The sequence below is a fragment of the Tigriopus californicus genome, chromosome 5 (assembly GCF_007210705.1).
Source record: "Tigriopus californicus strain San Diego chromosome 5, Tcal_SD_v2.1, whole genome shotgun sequence".
Classification (NCBI taxonomy): Eukaryota; Metazoa; Arthropoda; class Copepoda; order Harpacticoida; family Harpacticidae; genus Tigriopus; species Tigriopus californicus.
In genome coordinates, this window is record NC_081444.1 from 11,420,997 (window position 1) to 11,431,334 (window position 10,338).

The 10,338-nt window shown below is 42.2% G+C and overlaps 3 protein-coding genes across 3 annotated transcripts; 1 reads left to right on the forward strand and 2 right to left on the reverse strand.

Annotated features, from left to right (window-relative positions):
• The first annotated feature begins 1,822 nt into the window (after window positions 1–1,822).
• On the forward strand, window positions 1,823–4,275 carry LOC131881222 (sodium- and chloride-dependent GABA transporter 1-like). Its single transcript, XM_059228016.1, has 3 exons — window positions 1,823–2,221; window positions 2,291–3,214; window positions 3,281–4,275. The coding sequence occupies exons 1-3, from the start codon at window positions 1,994–1,996 to the stop codon at window positions 4,094–4,096; spliced, it is 1,968 nt and encodes a 655-aa protein (XP_059083999.1). The 5' UTR covers window positions 1,823–1,993; the 3' UTR covers window positions 4,097–4,275.
• Window positions 4,018–5,413, reverse strand: LOC131881224 (fumarylacetoacetate hydrolase domain-containing protein 1-like). Its single transcript, XM_059228018.1, has 4 exons — window positions 5,088–5,413; window positions 4,924–5,020; window positions 4,716–4,862; window positions 4,018–4,641 (listed from the first exon to the last, which is right to left on the reverse strand). The coding sequence occupies exons 1-4, from the start codon at window positions 5,150–5,152 to the stop codon at window positions 4,297–4,299; spliced, it is 654 nt and encodes a 217-aa protein (XP_059084001.1). The 5' UTR covers window positions 5,153–5,413; the 3' UTR covers window positions 4,018–4,296.
• A 2,562-nt stretch (window positions 5,414–7,975) lies between these two features.
• Window positions 7,976–10,332, reverse strand: LOC131881070 (meckelin-like). The gene is made up of 9 exons (XM_059227829.1): window positions 10,290–10,332; window positions 10,039–10,219; window positions 9,679–9,963; window positions 9,364–9,594; window positions 8,988–9,262; window positions 8,623–8,917; window positions 8,445–8,553; window positions 8,226–8,368; window positions 7,976–8,148 (listed from the first exon to the last, which is right to left on the reverse strand). Exons 1-9 carry the CDS (start codon window positions 10,298–10,300, stop codon window positions 8,068–8,070), a joined length of 1,611 nt encoding a protein of 536 aa, XP_059083812.1. The 5' UTR covers window positions 10,301–10,332; the 3' UTR covers window positions 7,976–8,067.
• Window positions 10,333–10,338: the final 6 nt, after the last annotated feature.

A 10,338-nucleotide genomic window follows, 5' to 3' on the forward strand; every position in this document is an offset into this window, starting at 1 on the left:
CACGCACATTAAACGTTCGTTCTTCAGCTTTCTTTTTATTTTTTAAGGAAGTTTCAATAAAATGTATGTATCCAAAACAATAAAACATCATTGCACTAGAATTGACCCTAAATCCTGGGCTGGGACAAAGCTCATGGATACTTTTGAAAACGTACAATATCAGATACCTTTCGTACCTTCTCTGAACACTGTGCAGTCCCAACTTTTTTACTCTCTCCCATTACGAGAGCTTTTTCATTCCTGTGATGTTTCTAGTGAAACATCTTTGGACTTGTTCGACCTTTTGCAAACCTGCTGAACTCATTGGAGCCAAAATGGTTGAAGCATATTCATTATGTGGGTGAACAATCGACTTTATACAGAGTTAGCATCGTGATGCTGTCTCTGGACTTAAACGTGCGATATATCCAACCACGCATTTGAAAAGCTTTACCCACCTTCAACTGGATATGCTCATCGAACTTTCCATTATTTTGGAGTACTGCACCTAGATCTTTCATAGATGAGACTTGCTCAATATCTTTACCTCCATTATCTACGAGTGGCGTATTCAAAGGAGTTGACCCGAAGGTCATTGAGCGGAATTTCATTCCGTTCAGGGCCATATTACTCTAAGTAACCCAAGAATAGATTATTTCTAGGTTCTTTGCCAGGCTACTGAAATCTTAGCCATTCCTACCAGAAACTAACTTTGTATCGTCAGCATAAGACGAGAGAATGGTAGTAATACTAAGCTTTTGAAGCGGGGCAACGAATATCCTGAATATCGCACGGCAAGGTCAAGCAGTTCCGCTAATTATTATTTTCTGTGCATTTCTTTTCCACTACTTTGTAATCTCTAAGTATGATCCCCAGCAGTTCAAGATGAAAACTTATAATCTCTAACTGAACTTTATATTCATATACTATCTGATCCAGTAATGAATTAGCGGATTTGGCTAGCCTTTGAACAGCGCCTAATCAGGAACTTTGGTCAAAAACTTACCTAAGTCTGACTTATTAGAGATACTAACAGATCCTCACCTACATCCATTGCAAGTATTTCTAGATTTGATTTAACAAGTATTAATTACTTGAAGAGCAGAAATTTGGCAGGCAGTTAATTTATATTGTTTTTTTATCAAATGCGCTGTCGGGGGCCTTTTCTGTTGTTTTTTACAATTCTAAAATGGTAGAAAAGGCGTAAAGGTCGTCCAAACATTGGCCTTCGTTTGCCGAGAACATCGGCAATCTAATTAAAATGCCTTCAAAGGTCGATTAATAAATTTGCCAGGGTGAGGATAAGAATGGGCGATGACAACTAATTTTTGGCTAACTAATACACGCATCTTCTCATTCCAATTGAGTCTTTCTTAGACCTTGTCGGACTTACAAACTTACATAGCTCAATCTTATTTTCACAATAAAATTTGGTTTCTAGAAGATGGCCCTTGGCCCAAAGATCTGATAATACTTGACATAGTAAACTGATGAGTGATGACACTTTGTACAGCTTTTTGTTGACCAAAACATTCTGATCTATCAACTGTGCGACCTTCATTTTTGTTCTTCTACAACTAAGACATTGGGCAGATGGCGCGAAGTACTTCGTCTCGATAGTAATTGCAAGCGAGACCTTCTCAATCATACATAAATTGCATATGGCTATCCCCATACTATGTTAATAATCATTGGGTACAAGATTATCACAATGTCAGGCCTATTAATTGATCTACTTTATCGACAAATACCTCACTTTAAAGATAAGCATCAGCGTTGATCTTTCCTTCGTTCGCTGTCTCGGGACTCATTACTCGCTCAATTACTCTCGTTCGATCTTCCTCATCGGGGTGTCATCGGTTATTTTTGAAATTTCGACCTTCGATTGCCAGAGCCTTAGAGAAAACAATGACAGCCACGGCATAATTTGTGCCTCCTGGACTCGTTGACAAACCAACACTTGAAACTGCCGGTGGTTGTTGCTCCAGTTCTTCGTTCCTGATCGAGTGATAACATGTCTAGCAACGAAAGAGAGAGCTGGGGAAACCATTGCGAATTCTTCCTCACCAGCTTGGGGTTGGCGGTGGGATTGGGCAATGTATGGCGATTTCCCTATGTTTGCTACACTAACGGAGCGGGATCCTTTCTCATCCCATACATCTTGATGCTGCTCATCGTCGGGATTCCAGCTCTTTTCGTGGAATCTTCAATAGGCCAGTATGGACGCGCTGGAGCAAACAAAGTAAAATCTCTGGCGTATTTTTAAGTAACACATAACGTTGTGGCTTCATGGATTGAATTGTGTTTTTAGGTGTTTGGTCGGTTGACTCCAATTTTTAAGGGCCTTGGTTATGGAATGTTGGTAGTGCGGTTCCTGGTTAACGTATACTACGTTGTGATTTGTGCTTGGGCCCTGTTCTATCTTTGTGCCGGATTCACGGCCAATTTGCCTTGGAAAGGATGCGTGAACTCGTGGAATACGGACGATTGCTACGATATCGACCAAGCCGAGGAGTGTAATCCAGACTTGGAATATGAAGAGTGGAACATGACATTTTATCAGAAAGTTTGTGTTACCAAGGAGCATTACTGTCAGAGCCACGGCTATTCAACGTACGATGCCGAATCGGAAGTGTGCATCGCCGAAGACCTCTCTGGGATGAGCGACACGAATTTTACTGAAGTCCTTCAAAGCCGAAGCATATCTCCCGCAGAGGATTACTTGAATGGTAGAGTGCTTGGCTTGACCAAGGACTTTGCCACCGGCGAACAATACGATTGGTACGACTTCGGAGGACTCCGTTGGGAGTTGTGTTTGTGCTTGCTCTTGGCCTGGCTCCTAGTGGTTTTGAGTCTGATCAAAGGCTTGCAATCCTTAGGCAAAGCTGCCTATGTAATCACTTTATCGCCGTACTTTGTGCTCACCGCTCTGTTGATCTACACAACCCAATTGGAAGGGTCTGGAAATGGGATCAGCTATTACTTGGCTCCTGAGTGGGACAAACTCGCAGAAGTTCAAATCTGGTCCAAGGCTGCTTCTCAAATTCTATTCTCGCTCTCCGTGGGATTTGGATCGCAATTGGTGTTGTCCAGTTACAATCAATTCAAGAATAATACACAAAGAGATTCAATTCTGATCTCGATTTGCAACTCGTTAACCAGCATATACGCCGGATTCGTCGTATTCTCCATCCTTGGCTATCTCGAGTATAAAACAAAGTCTCCCATCGACCAGGTAAAGACTGAAAGTAAGGAATGGGGTTCCAGACCAATTGCCTCACCAGATGTCTCTTTGATTTAGGTTGTCCAAGGTGGAATCAGTCTAGCCTTTGTCTCCTACCCGACGGCCGTATTGGAAATGACCCCTCCTCCATTATGGTCATTCCTGTTCTTCTTCATGCTGATCAATTTGGCATTATCTTCAATCTGCGGTGGAGTTCAGACGTTCATTGCCTTCATTTTGGACGAGAAGCCGGAATGGAACCGCCACCGGGTGAAGATCGTGATCATCGTGTGTATTATATACTTCCTCTTAGGACTACCCATGTGCATGAACGGAGGCATTCATCTCTTCACCATCTTCGACAAGAGAACCACGTCTTCCCTCCTTTTTATCACAATGCTGGAAATCATCATCGTAGCCTGGTTCTACGGAGTCAATCAATTTTTCAAGGCCGCCAAGGAAATGGACATTCCTATTCCAACCTTCGTAGCCTGGTTGTGGCGAATCATGTTAGTGGTCGTTACCCCTTTGCTCTTGGCCATCATCACAATCTTATCATGGATCAATCACGAAGACATGGCGTACAACAATTACGTTTACCCCAATTCAGTGCAAATATGCGGCTGGGTCATGGAACTCTTGCCCCTGGGAATCACCGCCGTCTACCCTCTGTGGACCTTGTGCAAGGCCAGATCAAAAGAGGGAAGGATGATCGATCTGCTTTTCAAGCCCACAGATTCTTGGTTTGAGGCACATATTTTGGAAGAAGAAAATGCGGCTGCGGCAGATTTAGCAAGCCGAAAGTCCTCGACAAGTCGACAGTCGAGGAAAAGCTTGAAATCTACGTCTAGTAAATCGGAAGGAAAGGATAATGAAGGTTTCAGGAGCGATTAACTTTGCTCTTTCGACATGCCAATTTGAATGCTGTTTATGTACTAAGGAACATTTTCCTTTATCATTAGCCCAATCTTTATGAACCTATTTTTAAACAAATGCGCCGCTCTGTATTTTATTGAATTTTGAAGAAAGATGTGAATTCTCTGAAATAGCCAATACACACGCTGATAAGGCAATATTTGCAGACACTTCATTTCTTACACTCTCGAGGTTACTTTGTATGTGAACTTGACCACGCCTGGGATTTCGCCTTGAATCACATCGCCGCTTTTGACAGGGCCAACTCCGGCCGGGGTCCCGGTCAAGATAAGATCTCCTTCATTTAGCGTAAAGTATTTCGAAATGTAGCTAATAAGATAAGGGACTCGGAAGATCATATCCTTCGTATGCCCATTTTGACGCTCGGTGTCGTTTACGCTGCACAGCAATTGCACATCGTGGGGATCGGAAATCTGTTCCTTGGGGATGAAATTGCTCACAGGACAAGACGTGTCAAAGCACTTGGCCATGGCCCAAGGCTGCCCTTTTTTCTTGGCTTCATTCTGACAAAAAAATCAAGCCTTTTTCATTATTACCTTTCTATTCTCATTGAAGTAATGGAGTGAGCATTAGGTACCTGGAAATCTCGAGCAGTCATATCCAAAGCTAGGATGTATCCACCCACATAATTCATGGCTTCAGCTTCCGGTACATTCTTGCATTTGGATTGAATGACGATGCCCAATTCAATCTCATGATGTATCTCGCTACATCCAACAGGTATCTTAAGAACAATCACGTATTTATAGTAACCTATCTACAATTAGCTTTGTCAGGCTTCTCACTTCAATATTTTCACCCTCGAGGATAATGGAGGCAGGAGGCTTCATAAAAATTAATGGTTTGGAAGGAACCGAATTGCCCAACTCGGCAGCATGATCCCTTGAACACAAGCATAAAAGATTAAAATGCATAAAAAGTGTTTATAACCCAGTGGCGTGCATATTACTTGTAATTTCGTCCCACCCCCACGATGGTTCGGCAGAGTTGGGCAAATCTCTGCACTCCGGACATGATTTCCTCTACTATTTCTTTACTAGCAAGAGGTTGCCAATCGAGTTTCCAGCTTACGACCTTTTTCGTCACAAACACAACATTGATATCTCTGAGGTTGCTCGAGAGAATCCATTATCGCAATTTTAAGGAAAACTAAGCCCATTTTTGTGAGATTAAACGTCCATCTCAGAAGGTTCAATGCAGATTTGGGCGTAATATTCAGCCTCTGTGAAGGTCTTTACATTTGCCGTGATGCACAGTAACAATTCCACCCAAACCAGTCCCGATCAGTTAGTTTCAAGTTTGCCGCTCAATCGAGTTTAGATAGGATACTACTAGAGCTAGGACGAGTCTGATAAGAATTGGATTCTTTCAAATCCTTTGCTTTTTTATAGTTTAGTAAAACCATGATTTTGAACTCGGTCCCTTCGAGATGTTTTTTTTAACGGAAGCAAAAAGATAGACAATTGCCCCATGAGATTATGATATCCGTGAGTCTTACATCAATCAGGAACCAGACGAGATGATGAGTTCTGATTGCAACCACATTACATTTTTTTTTGGAGGAAGGAAAGGAAAACAATCGAAATGATCATGAACAACCCGAACTCGAGGTCATTATAAAAGGACTCGAGTCGGGCCATTTTCCTCAAACTCGGATAAAAGACTCAAATGGACTCGGACTCGATTCCAGACTCGTTTCAGCACTATAAGATACGTCCTATTCAAAACATTGCGGTCTTACTTGAGAAGAAAATTCAGTGATCCAAGTTTCGTTATGGATATCATGGAATCTATGAGTCAAAGCGGCATTTTACTGAAGGTCATCCGCCAGTCCTCTGGCGTATACATTTGCTATTCCGATGGGGTGCGGAAAATTCGCCCCCGACTGGTCTGCACTTCCGAGGATGAATCCAGAGTTGAAGAGGATATTTGGGATGAAGACCAAGACCTTTTCCCGGAATCGGACTCCCAAGACCTGTTCAACTCCGTCTCTGCGGCTAAAAAGCCCAGATTGGATGAAGAAGACAAGGATGAACAACTGTTGTTTAAGTATAAAACTCCGGTTATAGCCTTTGCAGACTATCAAGGCCAATTGTTTTCCTTGCATAAAAAGTCATCTACTCATGTGTATGTTGAGATTTGCCAAATATCAACTTGGACCTGCGCGAATTCGTGCTTGGTCAAGATTCCCCTGTCAAAGGTCCCGAGGACAGAGGGTGAATACTGGATGCACGTTCTTCCAATCGGTCATGTGGTGCCGGAGTTAACTGATTTGATGTCATCTCAGGACTTGGATCTGTCCCATATCTTACTCGTAAAGATACCCTTTCAAAGATTATTTGTCGTGCCCATCGCTTATGGTGGAAATGTGGAGACACTTTTGCAGGTCCCCGAAAAGTTGGATGTCTCGAGCAAGGTGGATATTTTCGTGAAACTTTACCATTATCGTGACGTGGAGCACTCCTTACATGAAGATATCATCGACCGGATATTACGAAGTGCTCAAATTTCTTTAGAAAGCAGTCACAACTTCATTGCCAGAGAGGATATCAAAGAGGTAATCCCTTTTCAAGATGGATTCCTTATGCTGCTTCGTGACGGCAAGTTGTGGGAATATTATAAGATTGGGAACACAGTGCGTAGAACTCTAATTCCTGTTCAGCTTGTCGCTATGATTCATTTCAGTTGGGACGGATCTGGGGTGATCTTGACCCAAACTTATGACCAATATCTAATGAAACTGCCCTTTAATGAGTCGTTGGATATCGCTGACACTTCTAGGACAGATTTAAAACTGATTCAAGAAGCTTTGGACAATGTAGAAGAACTAGAACGCCTCAACCAAATTCGAATGACTCAAGAAACGGTGTTGAAACAAATCAAAGTTGGTGCTTCTTTAAAGGAGCATCAAGACCTTGGGCAAATGTTTAGTACCCAGATTTCAATTCACCCACTTAAAGTCTTCGATTTGGACAATGGGTTTAGATCTAGTATCAAGTTTCTGAATGAATCCACTTTTGATCTGATGGGCAAGTTTTGGTCCCTTCACATAGCATTCACAACTAAGGACTCCTCATTGTCATGCTGTCATACAATTGACCTGCCCCAAGAACTAAAACATGGATCGAGTTTTTCCGCTCAGATTGATGTACCTGAAGAAATCCGACGGCTTCACCATCTACCAATCGAAGTCCGCGGAGATTTGGAGTTCAATTCAAAGTTTAACCTAAAAAGCTCTATCCTGTTCAAAACAGTTTTCAAAGTCCAATTGAACACCGTTCATTTTCTCTCGGTTGTATCCGATTCCACAAATGATCTTATCTTCAACCCTTACAATCAGAATTCATGCGAAGATTTGATCCGGGACTGGACTATATCCAAGTATCCTTCGTTATCCCTGAATGTTTTGAAGAAACAAACTCGTTTGTCCACGATCCATGTTGAAATGACATCGGAAATGCTTCAAAATTTCAAAGACATGAGTCTGTTCCGTGCCATCTTAGATGGTTCTCGGTCAGTGTATAATCTCATTTTATTCCACCATGGCTTAACTCTAAGTGTGACCGACAAAAAATGGACAATCTCTGGGACAGACGGGAACATCCTCGAGAAAGTGTACTTGGATTTGTGTCATTTCAAAAGAACTTTTGCTCTTCAATGCAACGAGGGTAAGGTGGAGGTGCCCAAAGCAATGGCGTCCAAGGCGTTTGAGCTCCATTATGAGCTTGGATTGCTAGATCAAGACGATCCAACAGATGAAAACCTTGCCATTTTGAATCAGTGCATGGAAGCATTCAAATTGGACATTGGCGCTAAACTCTGCTGAGTCAAAGGAACTGAAGGTAAGAACTCGATTTATTTTGGTAGTCTTTTGGCACACAATTATTTACAAATGGTTATCAATACTTAGAGTAGCAATCGCATTGGTCTTATATTAAGAATCTTTTGTCAATCAAAGTCTTCCTGGCCAGATTCTGTTTTCCCAAGTGATAGCGTACGAAGTTCAGACACTGAAACAAAACACAGATATTTTGATATTACTTTTAGGATGAACCTAGATAATAATATGCTTTGCAGCATTACAAACCTCGGCTGCGAAGAAGGTTACAACTCCAGCTAGAACGAAGTCTTCCGCGAAAAGATCGACAAAGATGAATACCATCATATCAAACGTCAAAAGGGAAAATTCATTTCCATAGAACAGCACTGCGTCGAATGAATGGCCACTATCTAAAAAGAGGAAACCAAGGTCTAGTGAATGTTATTATAGCAAGATTGACAGACCGCCGCGGAGACACTCACTTACCTGCATAGAAAATGGCCTTTTCCGTGATGTTCACGTCTTGAAACTCGACATCAAGAATTTTCTCCAAAACAAACTTGTCTTTGATCTCGTAATCTAAATCTTTGAGTGCCTACATCGAGGTGGAAAGTAGATGGGTTAATCTCGTTTTTAGAGGATAAAACGCATTTTGAGCTCGTACGTGCTCGAGGAATCGAGTGAGGAACTTGTTCATTGTTGAATAAGCTTCCACCATATGTTGAATTGCGTTCCCAGAGAGTTTGGAGATTCTAGGCCCGCCCTTGATGCCAGCCAAATCAGTAGCAGGGGTGACTATTTTGTCGTAGTACGACTTCAACTTTGTTGGCAAAGTCATGGTGAAGCTTTGATCATCCGTTTGAGCCTGCAGTCCACGATGAGGACATCGGTCATCGGCCTCCCGTTGGAGCTGCTCGATCAGAGTCGCCATGTCGGTATCCGCAGATCCATGGGCTGACCTTGAGAGACACGATTTTCTGTTAGTTGTGGATGTTTGTTTTTCTCTAAATTTTCCCTTTTTTTTCTTACTTTCCGTGGATGTAATAGCCGAAGTTATTCGCAGCCAAGATGAACACGGAAATATTTGAGAGCGAGCATACATCCGCAAATTGTTCCATTTTGTTTTCCACGACTCCAGCGTAAATCAAGGTCCAAAAAAGGGCTTGGATAAGAGCTACTCCCATGTAAATGACCACTGCTAGGGCAAAACGGCATACAAAGCTGTATTGGCTGTGGTATTCGCCGTCTTTGAACGACAGGGACATTTTCGGATCCGCTGTTGCGTAATGTTCTAAGCCTATTACCTAAAGTAGGGGGGGAACCTTGCTTTTAAGGCGGTCTCTTTTTCCGGCAAATCATCCAAAGAAAGTTCATAATGATGTCCTTTCATCACCGATAAACTTACTTGAAAGAGAAGTATGAGGATGATGATTTGCAGCCCTACGTTCGTTTTTCGACGAACTTGGAGCTCATTCCATTCATTCGCCACAAGGTATGTTCTCCACACGGAGACAGCTTCTTCTTTGGTGAGTTCGCCATGAGTTCCAGATGAAGACACGGCCTTAGGTCGTTCCCAATCCAATAGGAATATATCTACTGTGATTTGAGAGACGATCAAATGAATGACATCGACAGTCTAGAAAGAAATATTATTAGCTCATTGTTCAATGCTAGATATGTTTTAAAACAGCCCTTGCCATCTTAATGGATTTGGATGTACCTTTAAACAAAAGATGGCAATAATGTAGTACTTTATGAGCATTTCCTGATCAGAACTTGGTAGCATCACATGGAGGTGATCCTGAAATTTGAAGAATGCCGCCCAAACCAGACTGGAGAAGAACACTATTATGAGAAATATATGGGCCAGATTTCCGCAAGTGAAAAGGACAAGCTTCACAACGGTTAGTGGATCAATGGTCACTTTTCCGGAGCGTCTTGACCACGACCAGGTTTGAACCCCAGACCATAGAACTGCGAACACACTCATGACGCCGGCGGAAATCTGAAATGTAACGACGAGTGCTTCGAATTGAACTTGACCCTTTCATATAAAGGTGTTTCGATAAAAGCGGCTTACCTCGATGTCTTTCTTTGACTCTTTCATGTCCATTTCGTAATTGACCTCGAAACTGAAATCTAAGCCCTCCTGGCTTTCTTCCAAAGCATCTCGAGAGATATCGCCGTATTCGATAACAACTATTGGAGGGTAGATCCGCCCGGCTTTCTTAGGATCTTCTCGTGTGTTCAACATTCGAATCCTAGAATCAAAGTAGAACTTTTTGTGACTCCTGGTTTTAAGCTAAACCAGGCATTAACCAATATACATACTTGATCTTCATTTTGCTCAAGTAACGAACATGCTTGGGTTTGCTATTTT